The sequence below is a fragment of the Cyprinus carpio genome, chromosome B5 (assembly GCF_018340385.1).
Source record: "Cyprinus carpio isolate SPL01 chromosome B5, ASM1834038v1, whole genome shotgun sequence".
NCBI lineage: Eukaryota > Metazoa > Chordata > Actinopteri > Cypriniformes > Cyprinidae > Cyprinus > Cyprinus carpio.
In genome coordinates, this window is record NC_056601.1 from 22,270,464 (window position 1) to 22,297,325 (window position 26,862).

At 36.3% G+C, this 26,862-nt stretch overlaps 2 protein-coding genes across 2 annotated transcripts in view; one reads left to right on the plus strand and one right to left on the minus strand.

Annotated features, from left to right (window-relative positions):
- Window positions 1-1,125: 1,125 nt before the first annotated feature.
- LOC109108274 (nucleoporin 88) lies at window positions 1,126-15,090 on the plus strand. Its single transcript, XM_019121456.2, has 17 exons — window positions 1,126-1,404; window positions 1,479-1,648; window positions 1,735-1,860; window positions 2,650-2,736; window positions 2,928-3,101; window positions 8,828-9,014; window positions 9,109-9,259; window positions 9,698-9,796; window positions 9,879-9,969; window positions 10,133-10,237; window positions 10,768-10,920; window positions 11,277-11,402; window positions 12,185-12,250; window positions 12,456-12,536; window positions 12,652-12,778; window positions 12,935-13,053; window positions 14,775-15,090. The coding sequence occupies exons 1-17, from the start codon at window positions 1,168-1,170 to the stop codon at window positions 14,836-14,838; spliced, it is 2,163 nt and encodes a 720-aa protein (XP_018977001.2). The 5' UTR covers window positions 1,126-1,167; the 3' UTR covers window positions 14,839-15,090.
- Window positions 15,091-16,528: 1,438 nt separating this feature from the next.
- Window positions 16,529-26,862, minus strand: part of LOC109096428 (rab GTPase-binding effector protein 1-like) — a 37,295-nt gene continuing 26,961 nt past the window's right edge. The window contains 10 exon segments of the mRNA XM_042724930.1: window positions 16,529-18,856; window positions 19,636-19,752; window positions 20,672-20,770; window positions 20,962-21,017; window positions 22,507-22,518; window positions 23,457-23,646; window positions 24,680-24,820; window positions 25,331-25,429; window positions 26,359-26,475; window positions 26,593-26,697. Of these exon segments, the coding sequence (XP_042580864.1) occupies window positions 18,755-18,856; window positions 19,636-19,752; window positions 20,672-20,770; window positions 20,962-21,017; window positions 22,507-22,518; window positions 23,457-23,646; window positions 24,680-24,820; window positions 25,331-25,429; window positions 26,359-26,475; window positions 26,593-26,697 (1,038 nt within the window). The 3' untranslated portion in view covers window positions 16,529-18,754.

Below are 26,862 nucleotides of genomic sequence, written 5' to 3' on the forward strand. Positions count from 1 at the left end.
TTTGGCTTAAAGCTTCTTCAGCTAAGAATAATTACATTACATTTATTAGCTAAAAAACATAGCAACAACATGAACACTGCAATAAAATTAATCATCGTGACCCTGTCTGTGAAATCCAGGCTAAAGTCTCAAAACCTGATTATGAGATAAAAACCATCAAAGCTTGTTGTCAGTCATTCATTTCACTATGATTTCAATCTCTGACATGGCTTTACTCATTCAATATTAAAGATATCAAAGTTACATTTTCACAAAATGTTCTTTACCTTATGAAGAATGATTTTACGTAGAAAACAGTAAATCACAAAATGACTTTAGCTGGGTTTTCATGGCCAGGGTCACAATTTATACATTTTTAATCTGCAGTGTGTTGCAGTACACAATAGTGAAATATAATTTCCATACTATTTTACTAACTTAACATAGATATTTATTCCAATAATATATATATATATATATATATATATATATATATATTATATATATATATATATATATATATATATATATCTATATATATATTTATATTATATATAAACATTCTGCTTATTTTTGCTTAATATTAAGTCTATTTTTTTAGTGTTGGTATTGCTAACTGAACTTCAAATATTAAACTAAAAATATTTAGTAATAGTAAAATAGTTTTCGTTAACTGAAATAAGTAAATTAAGCAAAAGCAAAAAATAAATACATTTATAAATAAAAAAATTGCCTTGGCAACTAAATAAAAGAAAGCATTTATATAACTTAAAATTTCTTATTTCATATTGAAGATTAAATATATTAATTATATAATAATTTGTATTATTATATTTAGTTTTAAATGGCTAGGATGGTTTTGTTTTACACAAATTAGAGTAAATTATGTCATTATGGTCATTACCGCAAAATAGACCCATATATATATATATATATATATATATATATATATATATATATATATAGCTGATTTAATAAATGCTAAATATTATTTAACTACTTATTATTGTTATTTAATATTTTCATATTTCTTCCTTTCAGTGTGCAACAGTTAGTTTAAGCTAAATGACAACGCGCTTTAATAAACTACAGATCCCGCGATGCAACAGAAACGTGCTAGTCTTTAGCGTGATCCTATTGGTGGATTCCTGTGACGACTTTATTCTGTTTGTGACGACACAGAAAAACATGGCGTCGTTCGCGGGAGAACGTTGGAGGGAAGCGCTGAAGAACCACGATGTCTTCACTAAATTACAAGACAGGCTTCATTTAGAGCCTCAGGGGACAAGCAAAAGAATAGCCAAGAACCTTACGTTTTGTCTGAACGGTGACTTATTCATATGGGATAGTGTTGAGAGCGTGTTTTACACCACAAACCTGCGACAGCTGAACACTGACGGCGACACGGACACTTCGAAATACCAGGTCAGTGTGTTTGAACAGAGTCTGTCTGGTGTACGTTAGTTCTTTCACTGACTATGTGTCCCGTATCTCCGTAGACTCTGCTGTGCATCAACCCGCCGCTGTTTGAGGTGTGCCAGGTGCTCGTCAGCCCGACTCAGTATCATGTGGCTCTCATCGGTCAGCGTGGAGCGACTATACTGGAACTGCCTCAGCGCTGGGGCAAGAGGTCAGAGTTTGAGGGTGGACGCATCCACATCAACTGCAAGTGAGTACGCCTCGGGTTTAAGAGAACTGCATTATTCCTCCGTGCTGCCTGAGGTTCTGTAGTGTTATATGTTTTCTCCTTGACAGAACGATTCCTGTGGCCGAACGTTTCTTCACCAGTTCTGCCTCTGTGACACTCCGACAGGCTGCCTGGTATCCCAGTGAAACCGAGGAGCCTCATCTGGTTTTGCTGACCTCAGATAACACCATCAGGTATCTGGAATAAATGACTGGCAGAGGTGTTAAAGGGATCCCAAAATGAAAGTTTTGTCATTAATCACTTACGCCCATGTCGTTCCAAACCCGTAAAAGCTTCGTTCGTCTTCGGAACACAATTTAAGATATTTTGGATGAAAACCATGAGGCTTGTGACTGTCCAATAGATTTATTGCCAAATAAATAACAGTGTCAAGGTCCAGAAATGTATGAAAAGCATCGTCAGAATACTCCATCTGCCATCAGTGACTCAACCGTAACGTTATGAAGCGACAAGAATACTTTTTGTACACAAAAAAAATAAAAATAAATAAATAACGACTTTATTCATCAATTCCTCTCCTCTGTGTCTCTCCAAATCAGCGTAGCACCATTTTGGCTAATCTGAGCAGTACGCAGTCTATGGGACAGTCTCAAGCCTACCGGTTTTTATCCAAAATATCTTAAATTGTGTTCCGAAGACGAACAAAGCTTTTACAGGTTTGTAACGACATGGGGGTAAGTGAATAATGACAAAATTTTCATTTTGCAGTGGAGTAACCCTTTAAAGGGATAGTTTACTCAAAAATAAATCATTGTTTTGTCATAAACAGTTGTCATTGTTTACTCATCCTCATGGCTTTCGAAATCCATAAGACTTTGGTTAATCTTTGCAACACAAATTAAGCTATTTTTAATTAAAAACCTGAGAGGTTTCTGTTCCTCCATTAAAAGTTCAGCCAACCAAAACTAAAATTACTGTTATGATTGTATTGGGTTGTACAAATTTTTTATTTTTTTCCCCAGATTTTATAATCTTAAGGAGCCACAGTCCCCTGCCAAAGTTTTATCTGTGTCTCAGGTAGACGAGGAAAGCATTGTTCATACAAGAGGGTAAGTTTGACTTTTCTTTCAAACCAGAATTTGGCAGTGCTATGTTGTTAATTTTATTAGAAAGTATTGTAGAAACTTTTCGGTATTCCGCTTGGAACTAAAATTCAGGTATTAGGATATAGATTAACAGATATATTTTGAACAAAATAACTGTTGTGATGTTGAATTAAAGAAGTCACTCTCTTTTATAGACGTTCCTATGCAGCATCTCTGGGCGAGACGGCTGTGGCGTTTGACTTTGGGCCGCTGGCGGATTCTCCTCGTCTGAGCCGTCTGCATATGAAGGCAGAGCTGCTGGTGTATCCACTGTACATACTGTATGGAAATGGAGAGACCTTTCTGAGCTATATTTCTCTCACACACAGGTAACAAACACATGTCATTCATAGACCTCAAGTATGGCTTATCATCTGAAATATGCAAGTATTAGCAACTTTACATGGCTGCTCAACAGCTGTTTCTGTATCGATTCTGCAGCACGGGCACAGTAGTGGACCACCCTCAATTCGAATACTTGAACAGCATTGAAACGGATTAGAAAGGTGCAAGGTTTCTAAAAATAATAAATGGAGTATAATATATAGGCCACAACGAGATTTAAAGGGGTCATATGATGTTGCTGAAAAGAACATTATTTTGTGTATTTGGTGTAATTAAATGTTTATGCCATTTAAGTTTCAAAAAACACATTATTTTCCAACAAACTGTCCATATTGTTTCTCCTCTATGCCCCGCTTTTCTGAAGCACGTCGTTTTTTTACAAAGCTCGTCGGTCTGAAAAGTGTGGTGTGCTCTGATTGGCCAGCTATCCAATGCATTGAGATTGGCCGAATACCTCAAGCATGTGACAGAAATGTTACGCCCCTTACTATACTGTGAAGCGTGTCCTGGTCAGAACACCCTGCGCCACAAGACAAAAACAATAAAACCCATTACAAATGAGCCATTTGTTGCATCCGGTGGGGACATAACAGATTGATGCAGAATTGAATCCTCATCAGACAGTTGGGTTGTAGGAATATGCAAATTTATTCAGAAAAGTTTGAAGAACAGAAACTGTAAATTAAACACTTAATTTTAATAATTAATAAATGTATAAATTAATAATTAATAAATGACCAATTGAACACCATCTACGATTAATAAAAACAATGTGGAATGAATAAGTATCCCACCTGAATTGAATAAAAACCTTCATAAAGTTTTGAGTCTGAGTTTTTAAAGTTAAAGGTGCACCCCAACTAGTCTAAAGAGAGAAGCCTAAAAAGAGTAAGTTTCATGAGAGTGAGGAGAGGAGAAGTAATAAAGGGTGCAAGACATATAGTTTTCATACCCCTACAAGATACAAAGAACATTGTGTTCAACAACAAAATCTTCTTCGCGTATGGGGACTGAAGCGCTATTTCTAAATGAAACATAAGTTCCAAAGTTCAGTATCGACCAAGTATATTGTGACCTTCAAAATTAGTTTGTGGTTTCTCAACTCCTTCTCCCTCCCCAGAGATAAAGATGATATCAATTTCAGTAACTCAGGCATTTACTGAAACGCTGGCAGCTATTTAGAGAAATATAAAACCGTATTCATCAGGGTACAAAAGGACACACAGGTTTTTCGGTTAACATCCTTATATAAAGCAGACTCAACTTAATATTCAATCGTATAGTAATGTTAATAACAGTATTAATATTGAAATTACTCATGAAAGATAATTCATAAAACATTTCATAATGCATAAGATACATCTGAATATGCAACTTCTCAAAGGTCGATTCACCACGGATTATAATGACTTAGACTGTGTTATTACACGTTGCGTTGCATCGCGCCACGCCACGTAAATGTAAAACCTTTAGTCAATTATTAAATTATTACATATGTTACATTGTGTTTGGGATTTTAAGAACAAGTGGAAAATGTGCTGAATGTTTCATTTCATCCAAGTGAAATTAGCAAGCAGTTAGACTGAATTTACATTTGTTTTAAAAGCGGAGCCAGGCGCTAGTCGACGCAGGTTGCGCGTGCGTTAAGCCTCATCCATACTGCCAGATGTGCTCGTGGAGATTTGCGGTGCTGGGCCGCACGCGAATATAGCCAAGCATTACGAAACAGGCTGCGTGAGTGCGGCAAGTGTGAACGGCTCGTCTTTGAAGTGGGATTCATATGGAGGTAAATCAGTAGCTAAACTCGAGAGGTTGGACATCTGAATGTGAGAACTTGTCATATTAACATTCGTATTGGTAAGTTGAAATTTACACTCACAGCTCTGATGTGAAAAGCTGAATCTTTCAATTTGCACACACCAGACAATGATCAAACACCCGTGTTTTGAATTGGAAGTTGTAGATTAATAGTCACAAAAATGTGTAAAATGACATACACAAATGTTTACGACATATTTACTTTTGCACTTTACTTCAGTTTCGCTGCACAACGTCAAGTCGGCACTTACAACCTCTCAGATCTGGCAGTACGAGTTCAAATCCTAGCGCTCTGACTTTTGCTACTCTTTTTGCAGTATTCCTGTTGCAAAACTCACTTGTGCACTTGTATATGCAGATGTGAGAGCGCAGAGCCAGGGGCGGGGCTTTGGTGCGAATGAAGACATTTTATTGGTCGATGCCTGACCAATGAACAACGCCAGCCATCGCTACTTGCAGAGAAAGAAATTTGTGTTTTTATTTTATGCATATGTATCAGTTAGGCCTATTTGTATATCCCAAGCTTTTACATGATTTTAAGACACTGCATTCATTTTGTCATTCAGGTATTATCTAGTAGACAAATAATGCAACATCTTTCATATGTATATCCCACTGCATATTGCAGAGTAATATCGCTGCACCAGAGCAGCTGAGAAACAGTTGTGACATGCTTTGATCTCACCGCCACGCGGTCATGTGGAGCTATCAATAGTACTAAACATCTGGCGCTGTCAATCTATTTGAATGGGATTAATCAGGACAGACAGCGGTTTCACTATATTTGCAGCGATTTTTAGTAATTATTAACACATAATGTACATTGATTGTGCATGGCTGACTACGCCTAGCATTTTATTCTGGAGATGAAACAGTATTATATTCGCATTCGCATACTCCTTAGCAGTCAAATGTGATCAAACACCTTCAGTGGAACTTTTAAACCAATAAAATAACTGTACTACATAGCTCTTACATAGCTCTTACTTAGCTCAGTCCTGTTTAGTTAATTTGAAGAGATTATGATACTAAATAATATGCGCAATAATTATGATCCATGAATGACCATTTAAAATATAACAATTTCTAATATGCTTATTATTTATATTACAATAAGTGTAGTATTTAGGGTTAAAATAGAGAAAATGTTTTTAAATTCCAGTGCAAAGAGGCAAATTAGAGGCATTTGGTGTCCAGAAAGATAATATTCATATGTAATGCCATTGTTTAACCACTAGATGGCCTTATTGATGTTTAATAAATACATGTATTTAGCTCTACTCTAGTTGCTCAAAACAGTATTGCTGGTCATAACTGCTTATTTTTTAGGTTTTGCTTTTTAATGTACATTTAGACATTATCAAACACTCGATTTTTATAAGCTTTTTTTTATGTTGCATTTAAAAAGGTTCATTACTGACAAGCAAATTAGGAATTTAATCCAATGAAGAAGTTTAAATTATTTTTACAAATCATAAAAATAATAAAAACAACAGAGTTATGTTGCAAATTCTGGTACAGCGATATGCAGTGGGATATACATATGAAAGATGTTGCATTATTTGTCTACCAGTTAATACCTGAATGACAAAATGAATGCAGTGTCTTAAAATCCTGTAAAAGCTAAGGATATTCAGTGAAAATAGTTTGCAGTGTTTTACAAATAACTGATACATATGTATGAAATAAAACATTTCTTTCTTGGCATGTCGCGGTGGCTGGCGTTGTTCATTGGTCAGGCATCGACCAATAAAATGTCTTCATTCTCACCAAAGCCCCGCCCCTGGCTCTGCGCTCTCACATCTGCATATACAAGTGCACAAGTGAGTTTTGCAACAGGAATACTGCAAAAAGAGTAGCAAAAGTCAGAGCGCTAGGATTTGAACTCGTACTGCCAGATCTGAGAGGTTGTAAGTGCCGACTTGACGTTGTGCAGCGAAACTGAAGTAAAGTGCAAAAGTAAATATGTCGTAAACATTTGTGTATGTCATTTTACACATTTGGTGACTATTAATCTACAACTTCCAATTCAAAACACGGGTGTTTGATCATTGTCTGTGTGTGCAAATTGAAAGATTCAGCTTTTCACATCAGAGCTGTGAGTGTAAATTTCAACTTACAAATACGAATGTTAATATGACAAGTTCTCACATTCAGATGTCCAACCTCTCGAGTTTAGCTACTGATTTACCTCCATAGATTCACACCGCGTGGAGAAGAGAGGAGCGAGTATGAGAAGCATTCAGAGACACAGGCTGTGTGTGCGGTCTTCTGAATTGGGAATAGTGAACATACATTATAAACTTATTTCAAATAACTCTTTTGGGGAGATAAAATGTGTAAGATAACGTTCATGTACTAACAAAACACCTAAAAATGTATCTTTTATTCTCCAGTACTGAAAACATAACCAATAAGGGAGCTCTCTTGATATGCATTGTTACCGGGGGGAAGGAAGTCGACCGGAAGTTGAAGTCGGCCGCGTGCCGCCATCTTGTAGCAGAACTTCACTTGCATTAGCATCCCATTGACTCCCATTCATTTTGGCGTCAATTTGACAGCGAATAACTTTACATCTGAGGCGTTTAAAGACTCCATTTGTCCATTATTTATTTCTAAAGATACACGACAATGTATAAAGGGCTCCATTACCTTCTATGTTACATTATGGCCCCGTAGAAACAGTTTTTGTAAAAATAGGCTAACGATTGCGTCATAACCACTCGACTCTCTGTCGCACAGTAGAGAAATTACCGTACAGACAGGAGGAGAAGCTCGCAGGCAATCGGGGAGACGTCAAGAGATGGCGTACTGGCGTTACATTTTAAAATACTATACAAAATAATTAATCAGAATACTTACTCCTGCTCACTCACGCCAAAGAACTCCCCGCTCAAGCTCGCCGTCTCTGCAAGATTAACGATGGCAGTTTGCACGCACAGCTACTAGAAGATTTACATCTGTCAGACTGGTTGCTGACGTCATCAAGCTTAGTTTGAGTCTGCGCGTCAGAAACGGAAGTTCTAAAAATCGCTAAAAATGGGCTTCACTTGTCTCAATTGAGTTCCAATGGGGTCGCTGTGTCCATTTCTTTTACTGTCTATGATTGTTACACAGCTCTTGCAAATTACCTTCTTTGTTCGTTGTCTGTCGTTTCGAAGCTTAAGTTACGTAACATTTTTCTTTAGTTTTAATTTGCCTAACTATTGATCTGACCCTGTAGATGCCATAATTCCTAAGAAACTCTGTTTCTCTCCCGCTTTCTGTTTGTTTGTTTTTTAACGGGGCGCGTTTACGCAGTTGGCTAGAGCAGAGCTGATTGGGGAGAATGGAGGTGCGCTCACTCTATTGGTTAGTAAGACTGTCACTCAAGGCTGGCAGTCATGCATATGCTCTGGAACAGAGTAATATCGCGTCCACATCGCAGGCTTTTGTGATAAGCAAATCGCAACGTCTCAAATCGCGATTGAGTTTCAATTTCAATTAATCGCACAGCCCTAGGTGAAATTTAGCGCAGACCCGTATCGTGATAGATAGCATGCCATGGCCTCTGTATCAGGATATGTATCACATTGTGACTTTGCTGCTGATACGTAGCCCTATTATAGTATTTGTTGTACTGACTTTAAGACTAATACGATTTTTTTTTTAAATGAATAAATAGTGTCTTGGCACATTACTGTAATGAGATGTGTATGAATAATGTATATAAATGTGTAATGAATATTTTTCCTGATGTTCACACAGTTGCCTTGAATTTGTTTCAGCACATATTTGTTGTGGATACGAACAGATATTTTTCTCATCTTTTTTAGTTCCTTGTCACAATAATGATTTCTTAATGTGATGCCTGTGAGATATCTGCTCCATTTATCTTCAGTCTTTCTCTCAGTGTTAGTAATGTAGGGAAGCCGATGGGCCCATTACCCATGTATCCCGCGGCAGAAGATAATTACGGCTATGATGCGTGTGCTGTGCTCTGCCTGCCTTGTGTGCCAAACATCCTGGTTATTGCCACTGAATCAGGAATGCTGTACCACTGTGTGGTGCTGGAGGCAGAGGAAGAGGAGGATGGTGGAGTAAGACAAAATTGAATCAATACATCTCACAAATCCTCAAATGCAGCTTGTGCAGTGTGAGAGATGCTGAGCCCCTGTTTCTGTGCTTGTTCAGGCTGTAGAGAGATGGTCCAGAGGCTCAGAGACTGTGCCCTCACTTTATGTGTTTGAGTGTGTGGAGCTGGAACTGACGCTCAAACTGGCTGCTGGAGAGGAGGAGGAGATTACAGAGTCAGATTTCACCTGCCCAATCAGATTACACCGAGGTCAGGTCACTCAAGCACTCGCCACACCCAGAGGCTACATCATAATTTAAATACTTATGTTACACCGTAATGATACATCATTTGCTGGGGATGAGAATCAAATTAGTAGTATGTCATAAAATTACATTCTGATACCACAAACCTCTTTAGTAAGCATTAGTGTTTAGCTAAATTCTACTTGGCTGTTTGCAAATTTGGCCCCACATTTACTGTGAATGCTAAAAATATTTTACACCAGATTTTAGCGTGTGCTGATTTGCCACTCAGGAAACATTTTTTGTTATCATCAATGTTAAAATCAGTTGTGCTGCTTAATATTTTTGTGGAATATTTTTTTTGGTGCAGTAGAAATTTCAAAAGAACAATTATTTGATGTAATGTTTTGTAATATTATAACTGTCATTAATATTAATTTCTATCAAAACCCTTCTGTTTCAGACCCTCTGTGTCAGCACAGGTACCACTGCACCCATGAGGCCGGTGTTCACAGTGTAGGACTCACCTGGTTCAAAAAACTGCACGGGTTTCTGGAGTCTGGTGAGTACATCCTTTACTTCAGACATTTAAATATTTATGATTACAGTGTTTGAAGAACTCAATATGTATCTTGATGTTGCAGATGAGGAGGATAAAGACAGTCTGCAGGAGCTGGCGGCAGAGCAGCGCTGTATAGTGGAGCACATCCTGTGCACCAGACCTCTCGCTAATAGGTAGAAGAACACTCACAGGAAACCAGAAGCTAAAACCCAGATCTCTTGTGAAACAAAAACCCAATTTGTAGATGTTTAAGCAAACCTTAAGGGACGATGAGTAAGCGCTGTAGATTACTGGTGCTTATTTAAATTCCCCTCTTGTCTTATCTCTCTCTCTCAGTTTGCCGGCTCCTGTTCGTGGGTTTTGGATAGTGTCAGACCTGTCCCTGGGAGCCACCATGATCTGCATCACGAGTACCTACGAGTGTCTCCTGCTCCCTCTGCTGTATGTGACAAGCACACTCTGGCTCTTTCCCTATTTGTTAGGGCAGGGTTTCCCAAACGGGGGATTGTGAGGGAACTGTAGGGGGGTTGTTAGTTTAGGCCGGGGAAGCTAATTACAAATGATATCAAATGTAAAAATTCAAACAATATAGCAACTCTTTGATGTGCTGTGTGTTTCTGAGTGAAGCATGCAGCGTATTTCATTATAATTATCAGATGCTGTCAAAATTTGTCTTTATTTTTAGAATTAGAGATGAAACCTATTAATAATGATAATAATTATTATTAGTAGTATTATTACCAGCACCGGAGAACATGCAAATGTGTTGTTAAATCATTGATATAATAACTTTCCAGCTCAGGGGTTACATTAATTCAATATTTTAAAGGGTTTATATATTTAAGGTGTTCAGCTTGCAGGAAAGTTTGGGAATCGCAGTGTTCTATCATCGTTGAAAGTACATTACTTGCTATCTGGTTTTTAGGATTTGATCAGATTATATAAGATTTTCTTTTTGAATGTCGATGTAGAAGCTCTATTCGTCCCCCATCCCCTCCGTTGCTCTGCTCTCATCCGGGGGTGGGGTCAGGAAGCTCTCCTCTGCGTGGATTGGCTGAAGACTCCTTCGAACAGCATATTCGCAACATCCTGGCACGCAGCTCAACCAATCCATTAATGCTGAGGTAAAATGTGACTGCTTATATTAAGTTTTTTAAAAAATCGTTAAAACCAATTTAAGATTAAATGATTAATCACCTGGACTATCAGCTGTTTAGGCCTGCTAGATCATCCTGGTCTTACCCTTTAGAGCTGGTAGACCATCTTGAACCAGCAACAGACCACCTACATATTCCCTAATGGAGCTTAAGCACTTTAACATGTTTTTTTTTTATTTTTTGGGGGGGGGGCATTATATTATATTGCGTTAGCTATATTAAACTAATATTTCTCATTCTGAATGGATGTTTTCTGAACTTTATTGAAGCTGTCGTTGAGGTTGTCACATTCTTGTGTGTGTGTGTGTGTGTGTGTGTTTTAGGGCAGGTGATAAGGACTCGTCTCCTCCTCCTCCAGAATGTCTGCAGCTGTTAAGCAGAGCCACACAGGTGTTCAGAGAGGAGTACATCCTCAAACTGGGCCTGGCGCATGAAGAAATGCAGAGAAGGTACAAGATTTGTTTTGTTTTAGGATCATTTTGTTAACAGCTATTTTTAAAATATTTTTTTTTAATTGTGGTACTGCTCAAAAATGTGGGTGTCAGTATTATTTTTATTTAACAAGAATGCATTCAATTGATCAAAAGTGAGACTTTTACAAAAAAATAAAGATTTTTTTTTTTTTTTGAATTATGAGAATTTTTTCATTGTGATATTTTCATAACAAACATGCACGTCTACCACAATCAGATGAATAATATGCAAGAAATAAACTGTAATGTGAACATTATATGTAAATTATATGTAAAACAAAATAAAATGTACAACACAAGTTTAGGGTCATAAAAATTTATTTATTCTAAAATCAAAACTTTTATCCAGCAAGGATGCTTTAAATTTATCCAAAGTCAAGACTTTTACAATGTTACAAATGATTTGTTTCAAATAAATGCTGCTCTTTTAAACTTTTTTAATTCAAAGAATCCTGAAAAAAATAGCAGCACAACACAACAACGTTTCTTGCACACACTATATATATATATATATATATATATAGTGTGTGTTTATATATATTTGTGTGTGTGTGACCCAAAACATTTGAACTGTAATATATACAACTACTATAGTACTTTCATTTGCACCATGGTACCAGTGCAGTACTATTGCAGTACGAGTATAAAAGTGTCCCACATAACCGCCTAATCAACAGTTCTTGTTTAGTAGTGTGAAACTGTTGTAGTCCACGTAAATACATCTGTGATCATTTATTTCATGATTGTCCCCTTTTCAGAGTAAAGCTCCTGACCGGCCAGAAGAATAAGCAGCTGGAGGATCTTGCTCTTTGTAGAGAGGAGAGGTGACCCCAGCACTGCCTGAATAGCACTAATCACAACCACACATACAGAAACACATTTAGCTCCGTTGAGTCATTGAGAATGACTACATGTACAAGTACTACGAATAGAAAGCAATTATATTATTATTGAGTCTGGTAGAAATATATGAGTGGTTTACGGCAGCATGTGCCTGTGCTAAAGATGGTTAATGTGATGGTGTTGCAGAAAAAGCCTGAGAGAGGCTGCGGAGCGGCTGGCTGATAAATATGAAGATGCCAAGTACCGTCAGGAAGCCATCATTAACAGGTTCACCTTCCTTTGAAATTAGTTAAATAGAAAAATGTTGAAATTGGCATATTTTTCTGAACTTTCTGAACTTCCTTATTGTAACTAAGATCCAACCATGTCTGTGTGTGTGTAGAGTAAAACAGATTTTGGGAAGTCTGCGGAGTCAACTTCCTGTGCTGTCAGACAGTGAGAAGGACATGAGGAAGGAACTGCAAACCATCCATGATCAGCTCCGTCACCTTGACAATGGCATTAAACAGGTCTGTTTAATGCAGATGGTAGTCTGATATGTACACTGCTTCACCATGTATCCTAGTTAAAACCTGGATTGTTTTGGCAGCGTTCCTCTGTTGCCGTGAGCAGAGCGGAAGTATGTCATTTCCCCAGAGTCACTGTGTGCTGTAATGTGTTATCAGGTGAACATGAAGAAGGAATATCAGAAGAAGCAGATGAATACAGGAGCATCTCCGGCTCGCTCCAGTCTCACACTCAACGCCCAGCAGAGGAAGTGTGTCCAGGGAGTGCTGAAAGAACAGTATGTACAGAGAGTTCCCACCTGCTTTACTTCACACATATACAAAACACCAAATGTCAATGCTAGCGCCATTCATACTGTAAAGTGTGTATTCAAGGACGCTTTGTAGAGGTCTGTTGTTGGTCTGTGACCATCTCTTATTCTGTAGCATGAATAAGTCATATTATACCTTGAAACCAAGTGAATAAAAAGAAATGATAGATATAGATTATAGAAATTACAAATTCTATTTTTAAAACCATGACCGTGTTCTACAAGACTGCAAATATAGTTTTGTATTTAGTCTGTGATGTGGGTGAAAAAAACACATCCCAGTTAATTTAATGCAAATAAACTAATTCCTGTTACTGTTATTCAAAGAAAAAAAAAATTAAAAGTTACTATAATGCATGCTACCATAATGTGCAGAAAACTGTTATTGTATCATGCAAAAGATTTAATCACTGTTATTATGCAAGAAAACCGATCTATTAATGCTATGCAAAAAACCTTATCCCTGTTACACAGTAAAGAAAAAAATGAGTCTGTTACTGTTACACACAAAAAAATCCGTTACTGTTATGCAAAAAAAAAACTGTTAACGTTACATATAAGGCTCAGTCCTGTTACCAAAAAAAATCCCTGTTACTGTTATACATAGACTTGTCCTTGTTGCTGTTACGCAAAAAAACTGTTACATCAAGGCTCAATCCTGTTACGCAAAAAAACAAAAACAAATCCGTTACTGTTACGCAAAAGTAACTTGCTGTTACTCAAAAAAACAAAACAAACAAATCCCTTTTACTGTTATACTTAAGACTTATCCTCATTGCTGTTACACAAAAAACAAATCCGTTACTGTTACACAAGACACTCATCCTTGTTGCTGTTACGCAAAAAAAATTGTTACAGCTACACAACAGATTCATCCTTGTTGTTGTTTCTCAAAAAACAAATCCCTGTTACTGTTACATGAAATACTCAATCCTGTTATGCAAAAAATCCCTGTTACTGTTACACATAGACTCATCCTTGTTGCTATTCCGCAAAAAAACTAAAACAAATCCTTATTTCTCTTACACAAAACTTATCCTTATTGCTGTTATACAAAAAAAACACAAATCTGTTACTATTATGTAAAAAAAAAAACTTGTTACTGTTACACAACAGGTTCATCCTTGTTGCTGTTACTCAAAAAACAAATCTGTTACTATTACACAAAAGATTCATCCTTTTGTAACTGTTATACAAAAAATCTATAAATCCTTTTTTCATAAAAGACTCTTCCTGTTACGCAAAAAATCTGTTACTGTTATACATAGACTCATCCTTGTTGCTGTTACGCAACAAAAAAATCAAATCCATGTTGTACAAAAGACTCATCCTTGTAACTGTTATGCAAAAACATCCCTTTTACTTGTTACACAAAAAACCTCCCCATTTCCATGTGCAAATCTTAACCTTGTTACTGCAACGCTGAAAAAACCTAATTGTAATGTAGAAAATCTATTTTATATATGAAGTGTGTATATTATTTTTTATATTTTTAATTATGTGTGATGTTAATTATAGTCAAATAAGAATCAACTTAAGTAAAATGTTTAAATGTCCAGATGTCTTATGATACTGGAGGGGGGATCTTAAATTTTTTTCTTGATTATGCATTAAGCGATGAACGTATATAACCTATATAACTGTTGTGTTAGTCCAGTGATTCTGAACAGCTTACTTCTGTCCTGCAGGGGAGAGCACATCGCTGGCATGATGAAGCAGATCAAGGACATCAAGAACCATTTCAGTTTCTGACCATCAGCAATCAACAGTCCTCAAAGGCCAATAGATGATCATTTTTATAGTATTCAGTGAAACTACAAAAGAACCAAATGGCATCTCTTTAAACTCCTTTAAAGTATAGTATTTGACCCAAAACTCTCATATTAAGAAGGGCTTTAAAAAAGAATTAGCTGGGATTTTTGTATAAACTATTTTTTTGTTGTTTTTGTAAGTGGTATGTGCATGTACACATCTCCTGGACAATAAAGAGTTCTGTACTTTGAAGTGAGTCTTTCCTGTGTATGTTGCTGTGAGAGTTTATCAGCTGTGAGACAGCAGTGTTGGTCATTGGTGTTATTTCCTGAACTGAGACAATGGCTTATCTGAAGAGGTCATGCTGGATATGAAGACTTCTCCCTCTTTTCCTTCCCTCCTCTAATCACAAGGCAGAATGTGACGAGGAAAAAGATCATGTCAAGAACAAGGAGAAGGAATGTCTCGGGTTTAAAAGATGATGAGCTCGACTGTATCTGTTGTTTATTACCAAAGTTAAAGGGATAGTTCACCCAGAAATGAAAATTCTCAAATTAATATTCAATTACTCGCATGTTCCAAACCTGCAAGACCTTCACTCATCTTTGAAACACAAATTAAAATCTTTTTGATGAAATCCAAGAGCTTTCTGACCCTGCATAGACAGCAATGCAGCTGACACATTAAAGGCCTAGAAAGGTAGTAAGGACATCGTTAAAATGGTCCATGTGACATCAGTGGTTCAACCGTATTTTTATGAAGCTACGAAAATAATTTTTGTGCAAAGAAAAAAAAACTTTATTCAACAATTTCTTCTCATCCGTGCATTCATGACAGTACCACGATGCATGAATGAAGGTCTTGCAGTTTTGGAGCGACATGAGAGTGAGTAATCTGGGTGAACTACCCCTTTAATCTTGATTGCTCTCTACAGTAATGTACTGCTCCTTTACAAGTAATTTACTTTACAGTGGATGTCTGTGGGGCAAAGCATTGGAATCCCATTTCCACCACCAAACGAAAAAAGAATCATGCTTTCAATCAACCATGATGAAAAGTAGAAATTATGAAATTCACAGTCATGACATACAAAGTCAATTTCTTTTCATATTTGACAGTTATCATAACTGACTTTTAATAATTTAGACTCTTTGCTGTAATTGTGACATATTTGATGTCATAATTGACTTCAATTTTGACATGAATTTAAATTTCTCAATTTAAGCTTTTTTCTATTTCAACATCTCAATTATGAGAGAAGTCACATGACAAATTGATAGTCAACTTTTCGTCATAATTGACTCAGTTATCTCATAATTAAGACTTTTTATATCAATTGACTTTCTGCTTTGACTTGTAATAACTTCAGCTTTTCTCAATTTCGGCTTATGGCAATTTAACCCTTTTCCCATAATTAAGACGGTATTAGGCCTTATTTGGATTATATGTCAACAGACGTTTTATTTCCTAATTTTGACTCTTTTATTTCAACGCTTTTCTCCGAATTTTGATCTATAACCCAAGCATGATTCATATTTCTAATGTCACAGAAATGACACGATGTTATTGAAATGTAAAATGCATTAAAAACAATATATAATCACAGGTCTTAAACATTTGTGTGATCAAGGGAACGAAAGCGAAAAAGGTGAGTGGAACGACTACTGATTTCAAATCCACATCAAACTTGCGTTTCAATTTGTTTTATTATATAGATATATACAGGGATATGTACACAGTACAGTATATAAATCTACGAGGGCTTCTGCATTTGCAACACAGCATGCAAAGAACAGAAATATAACTGTTATCGTGAAAGTATCTCAACAATCACTCTTCACAAAGCCAGTAGAAATGACTGTCATGAATTATAAATTAAGTCTTTTTAAAACAATTTTCATTAAAAACGGTAGTCTCTTTCCCCCTCATCAGTTATTAGAGTTCAAACAGTGCCTGCTAATGAAAAATGTAGTTCCTAAAATATTCCGACGTCAAGACTACACTGAAGTGAATCGCTTCTGTTGCTCTGTAGTGAAACAAGAGGCCATTGAAGTAGCAATTACATGAAGCTTACGTAAGTGTGTCTGCAATGTGAAGACGGCACGGGACGTGTGCGCGCTGAAGTGCAACTTAGAGATAATAAAATCCACAAAACACACGGTCTTAATATGATGCACATATTCACACAGGAGAGCTTCATCTTCATCCTCATCATCGTCAGATCGCAACAGCAGCAGAGGTCATGCTATAGTAGCGTTGTTAAAGTGTGTACTCATCAGATGTAGTTGCTCAGGAAACTTAATTCATTGTATTTATCGATGTAAAAAGCCACACATTTTAATACATGAATATTCTGTCTGAATTCGAATTTCCATTGACAACTTTCTTACAATTATAAAATTAGCAGACTTGAATTTCAACATGCAAGAAGAGGGTTTAAACTATCCTTTTGTTTGTTTTTGTGTTTCAGAATTTCAGCCAATTTTCATTCTAAAGCCACACGCGTTTTTTTTTTTTATCAAGACTTAACTCTACAGCCTGAACTAAAACATATTTTTAATTTTATTTTAAAAAGACCATGCCATAAAATCACATGCCACTTCTGGTCTTGGTCTTGTAAAAAAAAAAAAACAGATTTTTTGCATTTAGACAACTGAATATAAAAATCACACACACTTGTTTCCTGTAGCTGAGTTACATCGCCTGGCATCCATTATTTTAAAGTAAAAATGAGCCAGAAAATTATTTAAAACCTTTAGCCCTTTCCATGTTTTCATCTTCTCAATATGATTTAAACGAACGATGTCATCATTAAGGTCATCATTGATCAGCTTTGGTTTTGTGAATCCTACACACTATTCTGTTTACGCCACAGACAGACAGACAGATTATTATACCCTTTAACAAGGTACACAAGATGCCCCTTAGTCCCACAGAACATCCCAATGACTGCAAATCATAAACATAAGTGTGCTTTCATTAATATACAAACAGCAGAATGATGGATAAAACACTAAAGCGGTTAGTGTAAGTGCTGTTGCTGTATACTCCACACAAATCAAACGAATATCAAACCAGACGTTAACTGCAAAAATCATCAGATGTGTTTGCAACATCCTTCTGAAAGAAAAAACAAAAAACACTTGCACACAGAAAAATATGCAGAAACATCAGTTGGTTCTAACAAAAGTAGAAGTAACTTCAAGCAAAGGTCACCAATTTTGTTAAAATTGCCAGGAAGTGAAAAAAAAAAACAGAAAAAACAGACTGTGGAGAACTTGCAGGGTCTAAGAAGTCGGATGTTGATGAAAAGCGATATGACGCAGCTAGTAATTACATCCCAGTGAAATGATTGGCGGACGAGGAGAAACAGTGTCGCTTGTGAAAACGTAGGAGGCGGGTCAAAAAAGGAATCACAGTCTTGTGTATTAACTTAACTAACGCATTATACACAAATAATCTGTATACAAGTATGTACAAAACACTTCAGAAGTGTCTGTTTCCTTCATAGGTCACCGCTGCTAGCTTAGCAGATGGAAAGACGAGGAAGGAAGAGAAGGGAACTTTAGGAATGGGACAGTCATGTTAGCTGATCCTCACGGACCCATTTTCTCATTTCCTGAACTGAATGAGGAATAAAAGCAGCGTTCGTTGAAAGATTGCCAGATCTCTTCCTGGGATCTGCTTTTGGAGACTGCATTAGAAGGGACAAACCCTTCACTCAATTTGAGACGGGAGTCTTTTCGTGCTCTTGAGAACACGCATGTCCGAGCTGGATAGCAGTAGTAGGAATCAGTAGTGTTCACTCGAGTCTTCCTCACTAAATTCGGTTTATGGAGTCAGGCCCAAGATCTGGGGTACACAGGTGGAGTGTGTGTGTTCATGTGCACAACGGAGTTATAAGGAGGAAGGGACATCATGTCTCAGGAAGCTGGCTGATGTCTGTAAGGTTGGTGTCGTTGAGGATGGCACGGATCCGCTCTAATGAGTCTGCTTGCCGGATGCGCTCCAATTGCACCTGTAGGGAGAACAAGAACACTGTATCTCCAGCTGGACACGTGTGTGTGTGTGTAAACTATAATGATCCCAAAAACAATCACGAGTCCATCCTGTTTTTGTTTTTTATAAGGAGGGCTAGGAGTGTCTTTAAAAAAAAAAAAAAAAAAAACATTTTATTCTTGTTTAAAATGCTACATTTAAATGAAAAAAAAAAAAAAGTAAAACAGAATTATTGCAAAATATTACTACAATTTAAAACAATATATTTTAATATATTTGAAAATATGATTTATTTCTGTAATGTAAAGCTGAATTTTCAGCATCATTATTATATATTATCCAGTCTTCAGCGTCACATGATCCTTCAGAAATCATTCTAATATGATGTTTTGGTGCTCAAGAAACATTTCGTGTTGATTTTGAAAATAGTTGTGCTGCTTAATATCTTTGTGGAAACATCTACAAAAGTTTATAATATTGTCTTAACAGTCAGTTTTGATTAAGTAAATGCATCCTTGCTGAATAAAAGTATGAAATTATATATATTTAATTCATTAATTCATGTTTGAAATCATATTACATGGACAGTCCTAGTCATTAAAACATACACTCACTTGAGATGTATGAGAGCACAAACTATCAAGGAACATTTACTGAAGAATTTCCTAGATTTGCATCAAAAAAAAAAAAAAAAAGGTCATGTGACTTTTTGCGCTACTATCATCTGCGTGAACAGTCTTGGCATGCTGTGTTGTGCCTCAAGCAGTCCTTGATGTTCTACAAGTGAAATGTGTTTACCTGAAGGGTCTGGGACAGCTTGACGAAATCTCTCTGGACCTGCTCGCTGACATCCAGCTCTGTCTGAAGTCTCTGCGCCTTGTCTTTCTCTTCAAACACCTGAGTCTCCAAAGCACTCTACAACACACACACACATTTTTTTTTTTTAATTAGGGTTTCAGTTTACGTTAAAATACAAGTATATATTAAAGTGCCCTATTATGGGGTAATGAAAGGTTCATATTTTGGTTTTGGGAGTCCCCAACAACAGGTTGACATTCATGCAAAATTAAAATACACTTTCATTGTCTTACAATATGCATTATTTTTTTAACTTCTTTGCTCAATGACTCCCAAACGATTCACACAACGATTCATTTTTCCAAACCCCTTCTTTGCACGATGCTAATCTGCGGTGATTGGTCCGATTAATTATCCCTTCTAGCCTTAACAGCAGTGCTGCTTTGTGTACAGCGTTACCGTGGAAACGGCTATTTTACTGCTCTAAAAGCAGCACCTAGAGGCAAAGAATGAATTTGCATTTTCATTCAAACCAATGAGAAAAGACCTGTTTTTATACAGTCTATGGAAAAGACCAACAAGTGAGTGGGCAATATGTTCATGTTTCATGTTGACATCAACATGAAATGACTTGGGATTCGTTTTAAAAACGACTCGTTTCAATGATTCAGAGTTGACTCTTTCTTTTGAGAGACAATAACTTTATACACAGTGCACTTTCAGATTTAAAACTCTGCAGGATGTTTTCAGTCACTTAGAGCTGTGCTACACACTGCATGAAAGATCATTTTCAAAAATCCATAATAGGGGCACTTTAAATAAATCAAGCATGCAATCTTTTGTTTGATGTAAATCCAATACTGCTGTTTGTATTGTAGAATTCTGCTTATCTTATCAAATGATCCATCACATGCACAGGAAGCACGGAGTAGACTATGAACTTCGCAATGAGTTTTTATGAGAAACATAACTCAAAGATCAGCAAGCAGAAGTCTAGTGTGAAAGCAGAGCGCAGTGATCACATGGGGGCTCAGACCTTGCTGCCGAGGGCATCTTTTAACTGTTTCTCCAGACTGTTCTTCAGGCCCTGGACACTCTCCAGCATCTGGCTCTTCTCTGCCAAGCTGCTCTCCAGCTGTTGTAAAAACCACCAGATTGGTCAACAAGTACAGACAACAACAAAACACTGATGATAATAATGACTTAAAATACTGTAGGAAAAAGACTCCTAATACTACTACTACTAGTACTACTAATAAAATTCTTGACCCATTTTATGACATTCGAGCCAAAAGGTAATAAAACTGCCTTGAACTTCTACCCTACCTGTTCCTTCTCGCTCTTCACTCTTTCCAGTTCCGTTTTCAAGCTGGAAAAAGATGCTGTATGTTGGAAGACAAAAAAAAGCAAGGTCACATGCTTTGCATTAGTCAGTGCATGGCTAGTTCTCCTATGACAAGAGCACAAGAACAAGGCAGGCCTTCTGCTCTGTAAAAAGAGGAATCATTCGCTCAAACATCTGCGTGTTAGTGCTGCTGACTGAGCCAGAATGAAAACTGAAAACTGTGACCTGACAATGAATTCAACATGACTGGAACATTACAAGTAAATAGTTGTGGGTGTGTTTTATGAAGGTTTATGAAGGTTCTCCTCAAGCTTGGACTATTGTATCGGCACTGTGTCACCTAAAGAACCCTTACAAGCAGAATTAAGGTTGCCTCTGAGCAGTGCTGGGGACTAACTAACTAACTAACTAACTGAAAGATATGGAGCTGATATTTCATTATCCAGTAGAGTAAACATATGATGTACTGTTTTAAAATAGTGTAGCATTTTTAATGACTTTAACGAGTAACAAAGTCCTACAGTGTAGCTTAAAAAAATCTAAATTGCAAGCAGGTAATAATTAGTTAAATACTATCTATTATCACCATGTCTTTGACTTTGACTTAATTACTCGAAAAATTAGGGCTTTTCTAGTAGTATTTAGAGTAAATTATTATTAATAATATTTAAGTATTATCACTTAAATATTGTTATGTGCAATGTGAACCACACATCACGCCTAACCACGCATCATTTTTAGTCAACAAGATAGGTACTGCTAAAAATAAGTTATGAAATGGTGAAAACAAATAAAAAACAATTTTTGTCCCACCATAAGTTTTTTTAGAAAACCTGTTTCACTTGGAAATGCATCACAGTAACTGATTAAAAAAAAAAATACTGCTGTTCAGTTTGGGGTCAGTAATATTTTTTAAATAAAAATTAATACAATAATAAAATAAATTAATACTTTTATCAAGGATGCATTGAACTGATCAGAAGTGACATATTTATAATGTTAATGTTCAAATTGTACTATATTTTATTTTACTGTATTTTTGATCAAATAAATGCAGTCTTGGTGAGCATTTTTCAAAAGCAAAAACAAATCTTAACACCAAATGCTTTTTTTTTTTTTTTAACTTTCACTTTAAATATACTTGCCTACAAAAGACTAATTTGGCCATAATTGAACTGCTTTAAGCTTGACAACAGTTACAAAGTAATTTCCACAAGTATTCTGACAACATTTCAAATGCACACAAAAGAGTGTGGGGTGACACTTCTATTATGTCATGCACACTTGTAGGAGCATGACCACATCCCGAGTTGAATTTCTCCAAGCTGAACCCAACATCATGTGAAGATATGTTAGTATTAGTGTAGTACACAGCTAAATGAAGTAGTACGCCGTGATGTGGATATGACAGAGCAGGTTCTGTACACACAGTGCTAATGGGTTTAGGGTGTGTTAGGATGGCATCGGTGGTGCCACTACAGACAGACACGACCTAGACAAACAAACAGTCAGGCAGGGATTCATACCTTCCAGGATGTCTGAACACAAGTCACCAATGCAGAGAGAAGTGGAGGAGAAAAAGACAGTATTGAAATGCAAGCAGATAAATGTGTGCACTCCTCTGATTGAAGGAGCTTCATAAGCTCTTTTATGTGTTTAATCAGTTTTGGATTTGGATCAGAAGTTGGATTTAGTTACATTATTCCAAACCACTAAAGATTCACATTTCAAAGCCTCAGTGTAAACCAGTGTAAACATTCAGTGCCGCTGAGAGAAGCTTTTGATCATTCAAGCCAAAGTAAGGGTAGGCGGGGGATATAAATCATCTTATATCACGGAGACATTTCATAATGTACTTATTTTAGCATGAAATTCAACTGGAAAACAGTTCTTTATTATAACATAACCATGAATCTTTTTATCATCTAGTGAATTAAATGCTTTACAAACAAGCTGACAAAATGAATCATGATTTAATTTTTCCTCCTCTTTCTTTTTTTTAATGAGAACTTGATAAAATCCTACTTTAAAAACATTTAGGATCATACAATTGAATTACATAAATATACTGAACGAAAAAGGCTGTGAATCAGTAGCTTAAAACTATAAGAATATATATATACACATATACATATATATACATACATACATACATATATATATAGTATATAATATATATATAGTATACAATAGATATGTTTCAAATATTATTCAATGAATTCTGTAGCTCATACTGCTGTTCTTCAAATCTTAATCTGGAGGGCCAATGGCAACCCTAATTAAACACAGATGAGCAAGCTCACCAAGGTCTTCAGGATCCCTAGAAAATCACAGGTAAGTGAGTTTGATCAGGGTTGGAGTTAAACTCAGGGCAGTGGTCCTCCAGATTTGAGGAACCCTGGTATAAAGCATCATGGAGTCCAACTGTTAGCTTTCTTTGATTATCAGAACCAACAGACATCTGCAATCCACTCACCAATCTCTTCTTTACAGCCCTCTATCTCCAGCTGTAGAGTGTCCTCCAGGTTCTCTTTGAGACACTGCTCTGCCTGAATCTGCTCCTTCAAGAACAGAATTTCAGCCTTCAGCTTCTCCTCCAAATGCTCTGCCGCTGTGTGCGCAGAAACAATGTCCTCCCTGTACTGCAGCACCAGCTTCTGAAGTTCCTAGGTGGCAAAATGATGTTAAAAAATAAATAGTTCAGACTGTATAATCTGATTGGATGAGCTCAGTATCCAATATATACACATCTGTGTATATATATATATATATATATATATATATATATAAAACTTTAATATAATATATATATAACTTTTTACAACCGTAAATTTCCGCCAACTTTTAGGTGATCATGGGATAAGTATATTTGAGTAATGTAAAGAGTTTCAACTAATAGGAAAACAAATTTTACATAATGTTCTAAGATTTTATTTAGCCATTTTTAGAGATATTAAGATTTTTTTTTTAATTTTCCTGATTTTTAATCATTCAAGATGTTATTACTAATTTAATTTTTCTTCATAATGTTCTAAGATGTTTTTTTTTTATTTTGCCCATCATTTTCTATTTACATTTATCAATCAGAAATATTATTTCCCTAATGTTTTCCCATAATTTTTGAAGATTTTATTGATTAAAAAAAACTATATATATGATTTAAGATTTCATCATCAATTTTCCTATTTATTATTTCAATTTCTAATATTTTCCAAGTTTTCTATGATTTTATCAGTTTCCCTTTTTATTAAATAATTTTCTTAGAGTCAAATAATATTCCCGATCAGTTTTTATGATTGTATTGAACATTGGCTCTTGGTATAATTTTTATTTTCCAAAAAAACATTTGCTCATCCTGCTGACAAAATAAAAAAATAAAAAATTGCTGCACACTTGATGCATTTCAGCCAATAACACCTTCCTCAAAGTGCATCAATAATACAAGATATAAATAGTGCATCAAGATATAATATCAAGATATAATAACTCATTTCTCTTTTCACTTTGTGTCATGCCTAACAACAGTCCTTTACCTCGTCTGCAGAATTACTGTAATATTTGACATATCTTCTTACTATGCTGCCAAAGATGGGGGACCAATCAAACAGGGTGTGTTCAAATGTTAAAGCTGATTGATGAAGCGCAGTGGAACTGAATAGAAGGTACATTTACAGGTGCAACTCGCATATGTTGTAGTACCTGTACAGTGGTGGGCATGTGAAAGTCCTCTTGCTGCTGCAGTGTCATGTGAAGTCTGTGTTTACCCTGAAGACTCTCATTATCTCTCTGCAGTCTGTTCAGCTCTTCAGTCACCTGCTCTCTGGACTGTAGCAGCACAGCCTGAACACACACACACACACACACCACTTAGCCTAAACCCACTGGATGCCACAAATGGTTTTCTAAAGCAGATATCCAAGTAAAGTGGAAAACAGTCCATTATAAAAGAGGGTTTTTAAAGAAATCGGCCAATAAAAATATCAGTGACAATGAGAGATTCACCGTGCATTCCTCAGTTAATAACTAACTGACAGAAACCTTTCAAGGGTGATTTATTTAGGAGATCATGTCACAACAGAATCAAGTTTATCATCCTAATAGTGCAACTTCAGATTTGAAACAGATGTGCCTCAAGAAAGTGCATGAATACTGAATGCCAAAAGCTGCTTTTATGCATTAGTACAAATCACATAGTCGTGAAAGAGAAATTCAAAATAGGACAATATCTAAACCAAGACATTCTTCATTAAATATTTTTTCAATGGAAAAAATCAAAACGTGCTTTCAATGAAAGTCATCAGGCAAAGCAAGTGAATGTTGTTGTTTAGGAGTGTGTGTATTTGGTCATACCATCTGTTCCTGGGTGTTCCTCTTGGCCTGGCTGAAGGCCTGTTGGAGAGCACTTATGAGAGATTCAGACTCCTCAACTTTCTGCTTCAACTCAGAGATCTGTGCACCAGACAAATGAAAATGACTCATTTGACTTGGAAGAACAGTAACATTCAGAGCAGTCCATACATTCTTCACATTTGTGGAAAATACTGTGAAGACACTGTGGCTGTATTCTAATGCCTGGTGAGCTGCCTAACCACACATCATTTTTAGTCAACAAATACTTGCTCTTCTAAACAGCTGCCTTGTTAGGTACACTACTGCTCAAAAGTTTGCGTTCGGTAAGATTTTTTTTAATGTTTATGCTCACCAAGGCTGCATTTATTTGATCAAAGACAGTAAAAACAATAATATCATGAAATCTCATTACAACTTAAAATATATTAAAATAGAAAACAGTTGTTTTAAGTTATACATTTATTCCTGTGATGGCAAAGCTGACTTTCAGCAGCCATTACTCCAATCTTTGGTCTCACATGATCGTACATACACGTATAATTCTAATATGCTAAATTGTTGCTCATAAGACATTTCTTCTTGTTAATGTGGGCGGAGTCGACTGCCGCCACCTTGGCAGTGCATCACTCGGATAATCAAGATAGAAGACCTAGATAGCATATTCTACATCCCCTACCCAATACCTAAACTTAACAACTACCTTACTAACTATTAATAAGCAGCAAATTAGGAGTTTGGGGCAAAAATTGTAGTTATTGGTTTGTTTATAGCGAAAACTGGACCATAATATAAAGTGTGATCCAAAAATCTAAGTTTTGTGGCTTATGAGATTCCATTTTGGTTAGTATGCTTCCTTAGGGGTTAATACGTAACTGTTATCTTGCTGATATGAGGAAATATTAAAAAGATGTAACATTACTGTAGTTTCCTCAGTATATAGGATGTTACAATTAGCATGTGAACCCATCCAGGTTTAACCTGTCAACAGATTTGTTTTTCACCCAATCCATCAGAGAGATGAGCTTTACCTTGGCAGTAGTTTCCTCACAGGCCTGTTTGACAGAGTCCTCTAACTCCTGCCTCTCATTCATCGTCCGCTCCAGCTGATCGTTCGCCTGCCGCAACATGGCCTGAAGCTTTTTAACCTAAAGGCAAAGGAAGTTCACGGTGTAACAATTAAATTAAACAATTAAAACAGTCTGTCCTTTTGAATCAGTTCATTATGGGCCTTGTACATGTTATTAGTCGCATAAAAAACAAACCTGATCTCGTGTCTCGGCCTCTTGTCCCTGAATGACCTGTAGCTGTTTTTCATAATTAGAGCACATATCACATCGCCGCCCCAACTTCCTTCCAGCGTTCTTCAACTGGGGTGAAACCACACCAAAAACAAACACAAGTAGTATTATGAAAGCATATTTAAGTGCGTTGCATTGTGGGATACACTTCTGTATGTCCTACAGAAATCTGTTTTTTACTGAGGAGATCACTCAGTAATGATACAGATTTAAGTTTTACAAAACTTTATTTTG

Excerpts from the sequence above, each read along its gene's own strand:
- LOC109108274 (XM_019121456.2), top strand. The coding sequence starts at position 1,168 with ATGGCGTCGTTCGCGGGAGAACGTTGGAGGGAAGCGCTGAAGAACCAC. Across the intron at positions 1,405-1,478 it reads CGGACACTTCGAAATACCAG|ACTCTGCTGTGCATCAACCC; the intron begins GTCAGTGTGTTT and ends GTATCTCCGTAG. Across the intron at positions 12,537-12,651 it reads CAGGAAGCCATCATTAACAG|AGTAAAACAGATTTTGGGAA; the intron begins GTTCACCTTCCT and ends GTGTGTGTGTAG.